At 37.4% G+C, this 15995-nt stretch overlaps 1 protein-coding gene across 1 annotated transcript in view; it reads left to right on the forward strand.

The window, feature by feature from the left end:
- Positions 1 to 585: 585 nt before the first annotated feature.
- Positions 586 to 15995, forward strand: part of prkdc (protein kinase, DNA-activated, catalytic subunit) — a 72962-nt gene continuing 57552 nt past the window's right edge. Inside the window, exons 1-18 of the mRNA XM_049482503.1 lie at positions 586 to 845; positions 2609 to 2685; positions 2773 to 2877; positions 3336 to 3410; positions 3506 to 3614; positions 3759 to 3871; positions 3957 to 4056; positions 4347 to 4402; positions 8478 to 8508; positions 8602 to 8759; positions 8846 to 8992; positions 10112 to 10276; positions 10466 to 10634; positions 13177 to 13226; positions 13408 to 13548; positions 13983 to 14132; positions 15451 to 15563; positions 15658 to 15817. Of these exons, the coding sequence (XP_049338460.1) occupies positions 650 to 845; positions 2609 to 2685; positions 2773 to 2877; positions 3336 to 3410; positions 3506 to 3614; positions 3759 to 3871; positions 3957 to 4056; positions 4347 to 4402; positions 8478 to 8508; positions 8602 to 8759; positions 8846 to 8992; positions 10112 to 10276; positions 10466 to 10634; positions 13177 to 13226; positions 13408 to 13548; positions 13983 to 14132; positions 15451 to 15563; positions 15658 to 15817 (2115 nt within the window). The 5' untranslated portion in view covers positions 586 to 649. The remainder of the gene's footprint in view (positions 846 to 2608; positions 2686 to 2772; positions 2878 to 3335; positions 3411 to 3505; positions 3615 to 3758; positions 3872 to 3956; positions 4057 to 4346; positions 4403 to 8477; positions 8509 to 8601; positions 8760 to 8845; positions 8993 to 10111; positions 10277 to 10465; positions 10635 to 13176; positions 13227 to 13407; positions 13549 to 13982; positions 14133 to 15450; positions 15564 to 15657; positions 15818 to 15995) is intronic.

Below are 15995 nucleotides of genomic sequence, written 5' to 3' on the forward strand. Positions count from 1 at the left end.
CTTTTGGTCAAATGAAGGGTCATCAAAAATATACAACATACAGCTCTGGAAAAAAATAAGAGACCACCTAAAAATTAGTCTCTTTGATTTTACCAACTTGAAAACATCTGTAATGTAATCAAGAGGAAGATGGATGATCAAAAGCCATCAGACCAAGCTGAACTTCTTGATTTTTTTTGCACCAGGAGTGGCATGAAGTTATCCAAAAGCAGTGTGTAAGACTGGTGGAGGAGAACATGCAAAGATGCATAGAAAATGTGAATAAAATAAAAAGGGTTATTCCACCAAATATTGATTTCTGAACTCTTAAAACTTTATAAATATGTAAATAAATAGCGAAATCAGAGAAACTAATGCAGGAACTGAAGTGGAGCTGTATATTTGACTTTAAATGGGAATTTCCTTAAGTCTAAATAAGGACCAAAATAGCAAGGAAATACACAATTTTACCTGCTCACCTGGTTATTCCCATAGAGCAGTCTCTGCTCAGACTCTCAGTGGTGGAGGAGCGGCAGCGCCCTCTGCAGGTGGTTTGTGGTGGTTGTAGGAAGTGGAGCTGGGTGTTTGGTCGCTCTGTGTGCAGGAGGAGGGCTGTGTGTGTTTTGGCGCCTGAGCAGAGCACGCCGGTTTGATTTCGGGGAGCTGAAACATGTCCTCCGCCTCCTCCTCCACTTCTCCTGATACAGCAGCAGCAGCAGCGGCTGGAGGAGGAATTCAGGGCTTTCTCCACAAGCTGCACTCTTTCCTGGGGGACACAGAGAGCAGGAACGCCGCTCTGATATGTCACGATATTATCGGAGACCTGGTGCAGGAGTGCATGAGCTCCAGGACCGAGAACGAGCTGGGTGAGCAGCTCAACCCCCTCCTCCTTAACCTACAGCATTTAACACTAGCCATCAGACCGAAAACACTCAACCAGCTCTAATTATGTTTATTACAGGCTTTAAATTAAACCAGCCTTCACTGAGACTGGATATAACCCCCCGTGTTTAGTTGTTAGCTTGCTAATTTCTTGTTTACATTATAAAAGTTTTTATATCTGTGTTATTATTACAGAATACGAGCTGAAATAGGTTTCAACATGTATAGTTAGCTAGCTTAGCTAGTTAGCTTATTTTATAGCTAAATAATTTGCGTTATACGCCTCTGAAGTATCAAGGTAGCTAAATATCAGACAGCATTCAGTGAATTTACTTTTGTACTTAGTTAAAATAAGATTTTGATAGTTTTTTTCTGAACGGTATATTTAAATCATCTAAACGATGAACAAAAACACATGGAGTTATTTGTTAAGCGAAAAAATTGATTAAGCAGAATGTTTTATATTTTCAAGTTTTCAAAGTAGCACAGTTTTGCTCATCTTGGCTGGATTTTCTCAGTCAGTTTTATGAGGTGGAGTCATCTCTAATCACAGCTTTCAGTTAACAGCTGTGCTGAACTTGTCAAGAGTTAATTACTTGAATTTATTTTCCACTTAATGTGTTTGAGAGCATCGGTTGTAAAGTTTTGAAGAGGTAGAGTTGGTATACAGTAAATATAATGTTTGAATCCATATTATGGCAAGAACTAACCAACTAAACAAAGAAAAAAATACATTAAGAAATAAAGGTCAGTCAATATGAAAAATTTCAAGTTAGGTCAAAAAAAGACCATCAAAAACATAATGATGAAACTGGCACTCATCAGGACCACCTCAGGAAAAGAAGAGCAAGAGTTTACTCTGTTGCTACACAATTCCTTATGTGTTCCTTCATCGTCTGGATGACTTTAGTATTCATTTAAAATATTAGGAAAAATAGAAAAGCAATAAATGAAAAGGTGTGTCCAGACTTTTGACTGGTAGAGTATAATGTTCGGTTCTAAGCCTGAGGTGCCTTTAGTTAGAATGTGGCCTAGCAAATTCATCAATCATCATTGTTTGATTTAGATCAAAATCTGTAACAGTTTAGTAGATATTTATGGTCACCTTTATAGAGGTGTAGTTAAAGGAAATATTCCGGTGTGAAATGGACTTGGGGTGAAGTAAAACGGCGTAACAAGTATGAACTGATGTCAAATATCTCACCTTCATTTACTCCAGAATTCTCCAATACAATGCTCCCAACATTGGCTTACAATGCTAGCTATAGGGACATAATTTATTAAATTAATAATAATTAATTAAATAACTAATAATTATATAATACATTGATTGAAGAATATATGAAATTGAATGTATATAGCCTATTTTTGTAACAATACAGTAAAGAAGTCACTATTCTAAGAATGTCTTCAGTAAATATTTAGTTCTTTCATGTAGTTTTTAATGCCAATATTGGATTCACTGTTTCAAATGAAACTGGTGAGTTGACAAATGTTTTTGACTGAAGCTTCATTCCACCTCTGTTCCCTCTGTTTTACTCTGATCTTTTTCTCTTGCAATCTTTAGCCAAATTCTAGGTCAACTGTGTCTCCACAGATTTTTTTTACACACCAAAGAGAGCGTTAAAGCTTGCTATGTGGTACAACACATGCATATAAACATCTGCACTTCAACAGTTGTATTCAGTGTTTTACTTTAGTTTTTCACTTGTGTGTCATTCCTTTTCTAATAAATATTTTGTGACAGTTTTTCAGACTTCCTTGTTGTTTGCTAAGGATGAAGGGCTGCTCAGCTTCCTCCGAAAGTCCTTGTCCAATGATGAGGTGAAACTGTTTCCAAGCTAATGCTTTATTTAGTTAAATTTTTTATGGTACCTCTGTTCATACTGACCTTTGGTCCTAAACTTACAGCTACGGGACGCCAGGGTGGACATTTTTAACCTGTTGGGCACGTTCCTGCAGAAAATGTCTGTTGGTGTTAAAGGATGGGAGAAGAACTATGCTGTTGATTTGAAGGTCTGTCTAATTCAGTAAATCACTGTAAAATATACTGACTTATTTTAACGGTGCTTAGAAATGAAGTTAATAAACAAGTTTAACATGTTTGTTTGAACACTGTTGTCTCTTCATTGAAACATATATTCATCAAATGGAGTTGCAAACCCAAAGCTGGCCAATTCCAAAACCTTAAAAACCAATCCTAAAATGGTACAGTCTCAAAAATACCTTAAAAACACCTGTGTGGCCCAGCATGTCATTAGAAATCTCCCCTTCCGAGAGAAAGCTCATGACCAATTAGGCTGTCTCAAACTCAAACTGGCTGCTAAAGGAAGGCAGCATTATCTGCAAAATAATCAAAATATCTATACTTGAATCAAAGTGACAGTGCCATGCAAAATAGCCTTTTTATATTAACAGTGTATAGTTTAATACAAAATGTTATGTGCCTGTTTTATGTTTATTTCTCTAAACAGGATGTTTGTCTAGTTGTCTACACAAAGGATAAGGCAGCAAAATGTAGAGGGCCTGCTTTAGAGCTGCTAATCAAGGTAATTACATTGTGTCTTCCAGTAAATGCTAGATATATATATTAGATAAGAACAACATAGGATTCAGTTAACTTTATTTTTGATAATGTTACCAGGTGCTGTATGCAACGAAGGATTCAAGCGTCTCCCAAGACTTCAAAATTGGAGACATGTTCAACAAATTTTATGGGGAGTTAAGCCAGAAGAATAAGCTACCTGACACAGGTAAGTTAAAGTACTTTTCTCTAGATGCATCAAAAAATGGCTGTGAGCTTGTGTGCATTAATGTGAAATGCTATGCTCTTTATGGTGTATAATATTATTACAAATTAATCTGCTAACATGTGTTTGTGTTGTGTTTCCTTGCAGTGTTGGGTAATATTTATGAACTTCTTGGTGTGTTGGGTGAGGTGCACCCCAGTGAGATGGTGAACAATTCAGACAAACTTTATAAGGCCTACCTGGGAGAACTGAAGGGACAGGTAATTTATTCATTATACTCGCACAGCATCTGACGAGTTACAGCTTTATGATGTCCATAAGTGGCGGTCTGTCAATCTCTTCCAGATGACCTCGAATACCAAGGAGCCCAAGCTTCCTGTCGTCGCCGGTTGTCTGAGGGGAATCACAGCACTGATGGTGAACTTCACCAAATCAATGGAAGAAGGTAGGTGGAAGTGTGTCTGTGTACAAGCTGTGATGTGTGGGGACATGCATATTAATATTATTAAATTTGATAGGTAAATGATAAAAATAAAAAATGCTAAATTGGATATTGGTCAGGAACATAGAATAAAAGGATTTTGTAATTGAGAAAACCATAATGGACAATTTTGAGGTCAGCAATAACTTTTGAGCTATGACCTATATATGTTTTGATCAGTCAATAACGCAGTTATTGTGACAGACCTAGATACATGCTTTATCAAATGTGACCACCTGCATCTTGTTAAACAGACCCTGTTACCTCAAAGGACATTTTTGAATATGCACTCAAGTCCATCTGTCCACAGGTGAGTAAACAACTAATATAATTAGAAATAACACATAGACAAACATATAATTATAAAAAAGGTTTTGTAATATAAAAAAGTTGCCAATGAAGAATTGTAAAATTACAGTAATTAACTGTGGAGAATAATTACAGCATATTGAAGTATAATTAAATTAATAATATGCTGTTAGTATCAGAGTATGTAAATACATTATAACACTGTAATTAGTATTTAAAATAACCAAATGTACTTTAAATATTTGGGGCATTTAGTTGCAAATAAATCTGTAGCTATCCATGCTCTAAAAAGAATTTCACTTTACATGAACCAACACCTCCTTACAACTTGCTAAGAACCTCTTATATGGTGACCAGTTTGTTGACACCGCCATCCTGCATGTCTCAGTCCAATTGGTGCACTGTAACAAATTTCTTGAGATGTTACAACATTGCTACTGTATAATAAAAATAAATCTTCTATAGAACCTGTATACAGCATGTCACTTGTAGATTTGCAAAGAAACTAAATTAACTATTTTTTTTTTTGTGAATTACATTACTGTAATTTTTTAAGTGTTTGTTTTTAGCAGTTTAAAGTTGTCTTTGCTATCGGTACATTTTCTGTTATTTCCTGCTTGATACTATTTTGTTTATTTATATGCAGACAAAATTATATCTTTATATAATATAGAACTATATCTTAAAAACAGAAATCTACAGCATGTTCGAGAATATGTAGCTGAAATTTACAGAGAAAAGCAGACAGTCTTTCAGCTAAAAAGACATTAACACTCACACGTCAAATCGTAGTTACCAACACCAACCGTGTAAGTAGGAATTTCTGAGGAGGACTTAAAGCAGCATATGCTAGTGGTCGATTAAGCTAGCATTTTTCAGTTTGTATCTTTCAAATAGTCAGGCTTTGAAAATGTAGAGACTGATGCTTCCCGGTGCCATTCTTTGGAACTGCTCTGCTTGATAAATAGCACTGGGTAAGAGAAACTTTGGAGAGGAGCACCACTTCTTAGCTAGTAAATATATTGTGTGTATGTGTGTGTGTGGCCTGTATATAGCGAGCTAGTTAGCTAGCTATGTGTGTTGGTGCACTAGTTAGTTAGGTTAGCATTTTTGCTAACTATGTGTGTTGGTACACTAGTTAGCTAGGTTAGCATTTGTGCTAGCTATGTGTGTTGGTGCACTAGTTAGTTAGGTTAGCATTTAGCTAGCTGTGTGTGTGTTGGTACACTAGTTAGCTAGGTTAGCATTTGTGCTAGCTATGTGTGTTGGTGCACTAGTTAGTTAGGTTAGCATTTAGCTAGCTATGTGTGTTGGTACACTAGTTAGTTAGGTTAGCATTTAGCTAGCTATGTGTGTTGGTACACTAGTTAGTTAGGTTAGCATTTGTGCTAGCTATGTGTGTTGGTGCACTAGTTAGTTAGGTTAGCATTTAGCTAGCTGTGTGTGTGTTGGTACACTAGTTAGCTAGGTTAGCATTTACCTAGCCCTGTTTGTTGGTGCGCTAAATAGTTAGGTTAAGATTTTTGCTAGCTATGTGTGTTGGTGCACTAGTTAGTTAGGTTAGCATTTAGCTAGCTATGTGTGTTGGTACACTAGTTAGTTAGGTTAGCATTTACCTAGCCCTGTTTGTTGGTGCGCTAGATAGTTAGGTTAAGATTTTTGCTAGCTATGTGTGTTGGTGCACTAGTTAGTTAGGTTAGCATTTAGCTAGCTGTGTGTGTGTTGGTACACTAGTTAGCTAGGTTAGCATTTACCTAGCCCTGTTTGTTGGTGCGCTAGATAGTTAGGTTAAGATTTTTGCTAGCTATGTGTGTTGGTGCACTAGTTAGTTAGGTTAGCATTTAGCTAGCTATGTGTGTTGGTACACTAGTTAGTTAGGTTAGCATTTAGCTAGCTATGTGTGTTGGTACACTAGTTAGTTAGGTTAGCATTTTTGCTAGCTATGTGTGTTGGTACACAGTTAGGTTAGCATTTAGCTAGCTCTGTTTGTTGGTACACAAGTTAGTTAGGTTAGCATTTTTGCTAGCTATGTGTGTTGGTGCACTAGTTAGTTAGGTTAGCATTTAGCTAGATATGTGTGTTGGTACACTAGTTAGTTAGGTTAGCATTTTTGCTAGCTATGTGTGTTGGTGCACTAGTTAGTTAGGTTAGCATTTAGCTAGATATGTGTGTTGGTACACTAGTTAGTTAGGTTAGCATTTTTGCTAGCTATGTGTGTTGGTACACTAGATAGTTATGTTAGCATTTATCTAGCTCTGTTTGTTGGTGCACTAGATAGTTAGGTTAGCATTTTTGCTAGCTATGTGTGTTGATACTAGGGTTGCAGCGGTAACCGGTTTCACGATATACCATGGTATTAAAATGCACGGTTATCATACCGTGTGTGTTTGCTTATTACCGGTAAAACGCAAGCCAGCGGAGAAACTCACCCGCGCGTGCGCAACTGTGCTCCGCTTCAGCTGCTCAGCACACAGCGGTGAGAACAGCATAAAGTGCATCAGACTAAACAAATCTCCGTCCGCCTAAAAAAAGGCTAAACTAAAATTAGCAGAGACCCGCCGAACGCACCCGAGGATGGTTATCCGATTTGTAATCAATGTGGCCGTAAAGTCACAGCTAAAGGTGGACATACATCAAACCTGGTCTCCCATCTCCATGAACACCACCCCGCTGTGAAGCGCGAAGTATGTGTATATATATATATATATATATATATATATTTTTTTTTTTTTATACACCCTTAATGCCCTTGAGAGTAGTGGAAAAACCTGGTTTCCTTCACCTAATGGTGTACAGTTTATTTTTTTTAAGGAGACATTATCTGTATAATTGTTCCAGGTTTCTACAATAAATAGTTAATTGAACAAAAAAACCTTTGTTGTAATTTCTTTAAGGGTCAGTTTAATAATATATGTAACAAACTGTGATACCGTGATAACCGTGATACCGCGGTATTTTCTGAGACGGTTATCATACCGTGAAAATCTCATACCGTTGCAACCCTAGTTGGTACACTAGTTAGTTAGGTTAGCATTTACCTAGCCATGTTTGTTGGTGCACTAGATAGTTAGGTTAAGATTTTTGCTAGCTATGTGTGTTGGTACACTTGTTAGCTAGGTTAGCATTTAGCTAGCTATGTGTGTTGGTACACTAGTTAGTTAGGTTAGCATTTAGCTAGCTATATGTGTTGGTACACTGGTTAGTTAGGTTAGCATTTTTGCTAGCTATGCGTGTTGGTACACTAATTAGTTAGGTTAGCATTTAGCTAGCTCTGTTTGTTGATACACAAGTTAGTTAGGTTAGCATTTTTGCTAGCTATGTGTGTTGGTGCACTAGTTAGTTAGGTTAGCATTTTAGCTAGCTATGTGTGTTGGTACACTAGTTAGTTAGGTTAGCATTTAGCTAACTATGTGTGTTCGTACACTAGATATTCAGGTTAGCATTTAGCTAGCTATGTGTGTTGGTGCATAGGGGTGTGCCATATCATATCGTATACAATTATAACATTTATTTTAATTTTGTTGCAGTAGTGTATTTTTTTTAAAAAAAATTAAATTCAATGTTTTGTTATATCGCCAAGAGTATTGTTATCGCAAAAATACCATGAAGTATCGTGATAAATATCGTCCAAAACTTTTGAATATCGTTATTGCAAAAAGACACATATGGGCCATTAGTAGGGTACACCTTTGTGCTGTTCTCTGGTGAAAATCTCAGTGGTGTGTAATGTCATATATTGTAGGCAGTAATATCACCAAATAAAATGTAATATAAATTTTTTTGAAGTAGTATATTCTTAAAATTATGTTTTTTTTTATTCAATGTTTTGTCATGTCGCCAAAATATTGTGATCGCAAAAATAATCTTAAATACTACAATATTATTTAGGGCCACATTGCCCACCCCTTAAATATGGTATGCACAATGTTATTACCTAATTCCTGCCAGGAATGTGTTCTTTTTACAGTATGCATTTGTCCAAAAAAATTCTTGTGTCTTTGTAGTGTATGTATTGGTTCTTTTAAACAGTCATCATACCATTTATGAAACTTCTTTTCTTTATATTTCTCCTCCAGACTGAAATGAAACGCTATGCAGTCACCTTTGGTATGTAACTTGATTTTGCTCATATAAAAAATTTTTCCACAAAAAAAAAAAATAAAATTAAAGTCCACTGAAGTACACTGTTTCTTTCGGCAGCTGGGCTTAAACTGTTTGCTAAGCACGCCGGACAGTTCAGCAGCTGCCTCATGGACCACTACAGGACTGTGTTTGATGTCATGTCGAAACTATGTGGACACATAAACGCTGAGATGAAGAAAACCAGCTATTCTGCTTTAGAGTCTTTTCTTAAACAGGTGAGGGAGCATCCTCAGCTCTGAGCTCTGTGTTTTAGGATTGTTTGGGTTCAAATTGTGTACATTTTTGTTTCTCTTTATCATAGGTTGCCTTTCTTGTGGCTGAGAATGTTGAGAAGCACCAAAGCAAACTGAAGTTCTTCATGCAGAAGTTTTGTTCCATCATCAGGACGATGGACTCCAGTAACAAAGAACTCTCCATTGCTATCAGAGGATATGGATTTTTTGCTGCTGTGAGTTTGTTTCTTATTTATTATTGTACATTTTTGTTTAGTTATTGTTGCATCAGTCAGATATTTTAATGCAGCCAGAGTGCTTTGTTTTATACTACAGTCTGTTTTGATTGCAGTCACAGTTTGATTCGGGGAGTATAACTAGGTCTGGGCTTTTGTTACAGAGCCTCAATTTTCTTGACCTTTTTTTTTTTAGCCTAGGACATCAAAACATAAACAGATTGGCAATGATGGAGATTTCTTTCTGCCTATTTTAGGTAGTGGTCCATTACAGTCATTTTGAAGTTGATAGTTTAAGGTAAAATTGATGATGTTGCTATAAACTAATGGTCCAAATTCACTTTCACTTTTATTTCATGCTTTTCACCATACGAAATTTCTCAGTGTTGTATGTCTGATATATTTTATTTTATTTATTTATTTTGCGCAATTGATGCAAAATAACTGTTTGGGAGTAGGCAGTCACATCTTTTGGAGTTTTCTGCCCCAGACACGAAGCTCACGCAGGTTGCCAGATTGAAACAGTGGCAAGCTACACTGAGTGTTACTCTGTAGCTAATCAGTGACTGTATACCAATTAGTTACTATATGTCAAAAAAAGCACATCTCTACTAGGTCAGTGGTGGTTCCACTGGACCCATTTAGCTGCTACACAGCTGTATCCCCTATCGCTAGTGATGCCACAAGACATGTGAAGTCAGCATTGCAGCATTGTCGATACATCAGCTTACAGACGACTTGTGCTTATCGACATCTCCCTTGAAGTGATAAGGGGAAAGAGTGCCATCTACCTACCCATAGAGAGCAAGGCCAATTGTGCCCATTTCAGAGCTCCGAAAGCTGATGGCAAGCCGCATGACCGGCATTCGAACCAGAGATCTCTCGAACATATTGCCATCACTTTAGACCACTGGACCACTCTGCTTCTCTGTTAATTATTTGACAGTTTTTTTACACTTTAAATGGTGCTTAAAACAGTTGCTTTCTGTTGCCACACTTTGCCGTGAATAATCCCTTAAATCAATTCATTCAATAATATATTTTTATAATATGGAATTGAAATAAAAAAGTCAGAAAAATATCTAAAGATTCTAATCTTCTTGTTTTTTTTTATTACAGCCCTGTAAGGCGGTATGTCCTCAGGATGTAGACCTGATGTACACTGAGCTTATCCAACGCTGTAAGCAGATGTACCTGACTGAGTCTGACCGGGACGATGATAACGTTTACCAGCTGCCTAGCTTCCTGGACTCCATAGCTAGTGTTTTGGTCCATCTGGACAGGGTATGAAACAGCTGCTGTTTTTTTTCAGGTCTTTATCTTGCAGTGTGAATAGGATTTGGATTTAAACTATATTAAGTATTAAATATACATGTATTGAGTTATTTGACGTCTTCTTAACTTTGACCCTCCTAAGTTTGATATTTAGTGAAATTAATTACCTTTAGTTTTATGTTGTTTAATTTGTATCAGGTTCCTGAAGTCTATACATCAGTGCTGGAGCGCCTCTTGGTGGTTCAAATTGACACGTACCCTCAGTACAGCCAGAGAATGCAGTACGCCACCTGCCGCTCCATCATCAAGGTGCTCATGGCCATGGCCGCCAAGGGTCCAGTCCTTTGGAGTTTCACCAGCTCTGTTGGTAAGAACCAGGTGTTTTTACAACTGAAAGTCAAGACCAAAATTTAAACCAAGGTTTATATGATTGTTATATCAGTTTGGTCCTGTATTTGTCTTTCTGTACTTCACGTTAATTGGTTTGGAGAAGTGTATGAGTCGCACATCAGCATGTTTTTTAATTCAGCAAGTTGCCTTCTCACCATGGTTATAATAGTTTTTCATTTTTCATTATAGCTTAATTTTATGTCGTTTTCACTTTTTCTCCTCCAATTTATCTTTTATAATGGGTTTGCTAGGTTTTATTAGTTTTTGTGTTTTTATTAGTGCTTAGTTTTCGTTAGTTATTATTAACTCTAGTATAAGTGAGATGCTGGATTCAATAAGATGTAATAAAACTCAACAAAAGAAACCATTAAAAAAATACTCAGTTACTGAGAAACAACCGACTCTCCACAAAAAAAAACTGTAACAGTCCACAAGCTAGCAGCCTTAAGTGCAAAATATATGTAATAGAAAAATATGTAAAACTACTGCATTGCAGCGTGTTGACGAAATCCACTCTCTGCAGAATCCGACTCCCCTTCGCAAGCAGGATTTCGGCACAGCACTGCCCGCTGTAAAACTGCTCGATTGGAAACAGCGCTTATAAATAATTCACAAACACGAAAACGAAGGGCATTCTACCTGTAATTTCAGTTCGGTTTAGTTAGTTTTATAAACTCTCAATACATTTCCAGCTAATTATCGTTTTTTTTTCTTTTAATTAAGTTTCTATAAGTTTAAGTTAAGAAAAGTTTTCATTATTTTGTTCATTTTTATTAGTTTCTTGTATTTTTGTTTATATTTGTGTCTTAATCTATACTTACAGTAAATACATTAATCATCAGTATAATCATTACTTCATTTAGTGCTGGATGATATGGCCAAAATTTATATCACGATATATTCCTTAAATTTCGGTCGATACGATATAATTTCGATATCGATATAAATACTTTGAAGGCCTCAGAAAACTGCTAAGAAGCCCTGCAATCCCTGCAGCACTGCGAATTTAAATTATTATATAACTGTGTATTTGCACTTTTTGTATGGTTGGCATCAGATACCCTCATTATATGCACATCTATCTATCTACCTATCTATCTACCTATCTATCTAATGGAAATCTGTACCTACTACTGTCTGAAAATTTAATTTAAGCTTTGAAACCTCCTTTCACAAAAACTTTAATACTTTAGAAATAAAAGTAGTCAAAATAAATGAATGCTCAATATTATTTGCATATAGCAAAATAATAACATGACATCCCTGTCAAACATAAGCCTATATAACTATTACCAATAAAAATAACTTTAAATTACAACAGAGGCCGAGCTTCTTATTCTTTGTGAACAAATTTAACAGATTAAAACAAAAGTGTTTCCACTAGGATATAGAATACAATAAGCCTTTATATACGTAAAAGCAACAAGATTTTCCCGTCAAATAAACAAACCTACAGGCTTTATCAACTATGAATAACTTAGTTACAACATAAGCTATAAAAGTGCTTCAGTCAGTATAAGAAAAATATTGTATGTAGTGGAGTTGCTTGAAGTGGTGGAACAGTTTAGATGTATTAACATTACCGCTGCTGGTCGGCTGCACTCTCCGGCACAATTTGCAGCAAAGCGGCAAGGGAGCGGACCCGCGGCCGGCCTCGAGGACCCTCGGCCGAGCGAGCGGACCCGCGGCCGGCCTCGAGGATCCGGGGCCGACCGAACCAGCGCGAGACATTTTTGCTGCGTAGCGAAGCGGACCCGAGCCTAGCCATTTTAACCTAGCCTTGCCTAGCCTAGCCTATTTGGCTACGTGCCTGTGTGGGTACGTCATCACGCACTGACGTAGCCCAGCTACGGAGGCTGAATGTGTTGAGCTCTGCGGCGAGCTGACGCCAGTAAAAAAACGCCTGTCCGTGATTCTAATACATATCGATATACCACAAAACTGATATCACCGTTATTGAAACATTTCTTATCGCGATAAATACCGATATCGAATTATTGTCCAGGCCTAACTTCATTACAACTGTATATTGTGTGTGCAATGTCAGTTCAGTTTTATTTATATGCTTTTTACAACAATTGTTCTCATAAAGCAGCTTCAGAGAGATACAGGTCCAAGCCTCTTATGAGCGAGCACCACAGTAATACTACCAACAGTACATAAAGAGAAAACAGAAAAAATGGAAAGGAAAAGTGGTTAGAATGGTTGTGTAAAACTCTGCTGAGTAGTGGGATGGGTGTGTTACAAGAGCTCAGGGACTGGACACCTCAAGTACTGGAAATGTATTGAACCATGGTTGAGTTCATCCAGACTGAGGCCCCCTTTTTTGGCTGAGCAAATTTTGGTTTACGACATCCTTTGCATCTAACAAGGTTAACTTCTGATGCAGCAGGTGTAAGACTTCTTAGCCAACAATTACAAGAATAGCTACATTTATTGTACATAAACACTAGTGATTAGTTACAAGCCTTTTAAAAACTGCTATTCTAAAAACTTTTTTCCCTTTTTTCCCCCCCAAGTACACCAAGGATTGATTCGAGTGTGTTCAAAACCAGTTGTTCAAGTTCAGGTAAGTTATTTTCATATTTATATCTAATCTAGAAATCTGTACAACAGTCTTGTATGTTGACACAGCATAGACGTATGCTACAACATTTGATGATTGATTTTGGGATTAAGATTTTCTTTTAGCTCATGCCTCAAAACTTTAGCTCTTATCTGAAGCACTCACTCATTGTTTCCTTATGTAGGCTGGCACTGCTCAGGCTGGTGCCAGAGCTGAGGATGAATCGGGGCAATCCTCCCTGGTGCGCTCTGGTAAATGGAAGCTTCCATCATGCAATGATTATCTGGATCTCTTCAAAGTGCTTCTTGACTGTGAGAATATGAAGGTATATGTTTTGCTAATTAGGAATTTTCACTTCATACTCATTTAAGCAGTGTGTAGAAGTGGTGTGAAGTGTGCCTGTAAAACGTTCTGTTTTTGAGCTCTGTCATTTTGCATGAAAATAAAATGTTAAAGCCAGATCCGTACTCAAAAGCTCTTTAAGATTCCAGTACAGCTTCGCTTGACCCACCTTCCTTCAAGACCCAGAAAAACAATTACCCAGACTTTTCTCTGTCTTTGCACCAAGGGTGTGGAACAAACTTCTGAAGTGTCTGAACAGCAGAAAGACTTTTGCACCATCAAGTTTGATGTATATTTTGCCTCTAGCCTCTACAAACTAGCTAAGAATATTAATAACAGCATTTTTTAAAGTTGTGGATAAGGTGGTGTCTGCTAAATGCCCTAAATATTCATGTGAAATGTTGTCCTGTTGTCTAGGACCCTGGACTTCTAGATGGTTTTGTTGCATCCACAAGCTACAGCCTGAAGGCTTTGAACAAGCTCCTGTATGATGCACTAGTGCAGTCCATCATGAAGATTGTGGAGAAGCTTGATCTTTCTGTGCAGAAAGTCAACGCAGATGATGAGGTAGAGTTTTGTATAAACCAAAGTACACTCAGTGAATACCAAATACAAAAAGCCCGTAAGTTATTCTGCCGCCAGGAATATTTTGATGTTCACCATAATTAACCTTGCTTTTTGGAAAAGTAGATCTCCTGCTTACCCTGTCACTCTGCATGGTGATAACAAATTGCTGCTAGTTGCTAGTGTTCTCCTCCCAAGTGCATTAAAGGTCTCATTCCAAAAATGTTTAATTCATTTTAAAATGTATAGTTGTGGTTTCTAGTATTAATGAATGCCATGTGAGCTGGTTTTTGTGGAAAAAAATGTGCTCCGTTGATCTAGTTTAACGGTGCTGGGGAAAGAGAAATGGAAGGATTTTCGGCTTTTGCTCATGCATATTTATACATGCAAAAATATCGCCTCTGATTGGCTAACAGCACTGCAAGGCAGCAAGACGGCCATTTTGAAATGTTTTAAAAATTAAAGACATTTTTACACTAATAACAGCCTTTGCAATGTGAGATGTTACTTTACAACATGTGTAATGCCCTGATAAGTGCAGTTCAGCCACTGACCTAGTCTTAGAGTCTGTAAAATGCAAAATCCACCGGAGATTCTATGTAAACACACACAGGTGGGTAGTCCAGGTCCAGAAAAAAAAATCTACTGGGTGGATTTTTACTTTTAACTAGTGTAAACAGAACTGTTCTAAACATACACCTATCTATCTCAATTGTACTTCGCTGGTGGTGTTTCATAGACAAATTCTAACCATTTGTTCCTTAGTTCTGAAATACTGGGCAAAGCATATAACACTGATGTGTTATTTGCACAAATTACACAGGAACGCACTGTCATGCTGTTCCTAGCGCTGTTAGCCTATCTGACTGTGTTGGCTACAGCTCTGTCTGTGGGGGGTCGTGAGCCAAGAAAGGCGAGCCCATGAATACTAATTCACGGGTTGATGTAGACACGGTGCTTTTCCTGAATATTTTTTTTACTAGCTACTGCAGACAATGAAGGTTGAGGAACAGTTTCTGGTGCAGCATGCATATACAACTCAGACAGACCTATTGTATTTCACAAAGAAAAAGGAAGGACAACTGAACAAGAACAAGCTGTTCTGTAATTGCGGTGCTTTAATTGTAGTTACTGTGATGTGTCATGTGAAACAAGTGCTAAACTTTGCCATTCTTATTTACTTCTATTGTGTAATAGAGGGAAACCTATACAGCTATAAGTCAGGTTTGGTGACCCCTCCCCTTCCTCAGTGGCCCCTCTCGACCATTTGTATCCTTAAATAATCTTGTGGTGATTATGGTTTATTTCCTCTGATCATCAGGGACAAAGAGACCTGAGTGCCGGTCTTATCCCCTCGTCAGACCCCACCACCAACCTGATGCCTAATAAACCCAAAGATTTCACTGCTTTCATCAATCTGGTGGACTTCTGCAGGTACCTCAATGAACCTATAGATTCTACCAAGTGAGAATGCTAGAGATCGAAATCTGTTTCTTATGCTTTTTATTAATTTGTGTTTGATTTACAGCAAATTGCTGCCTTTGAAGAACCCTGAGTATTTTGCTCAGTGGATGTACCCACTGTGTCATGAGCTCATCCTTCAGTCTATACGCTTCCCTCTGGTCAGCGGCTTCTATAAGCTTCTGGCACTCTGTATGAACATTGCCAAGAAGATCAAATACTTCCAGGTACGTTTTGCAGTTACAGCTCATGATTGGTCGGTACATTGGTCATCAGGAACTAGATCTATTATGGGTTTTTAAGCTTTTTCACTGTGCCACCCCTTTTTAACATTAAAGCTCACCTTCCGTCGTTTTTTCTTTCATTTTAAAATGTCTAGTTGTGGTCTCTAGTATGAATGAATGA

The sequence above is a fragment of the Astyanax mexicanus genome, chromosome 8 (genome assembly GCF_023375975.1).
Source record: "Astyanax mexicanus isolate ESR-SI-001 chromosome 8, AstMex3_surface, whole genome shotgun sequence".
Classification (NCBI taxonomy): Eukaryota; Metazoa; Chordata; class Actinopteri; order Characiformes; family Acestrorhamphidae; genus Astyanax; species Astyanax mexicanus.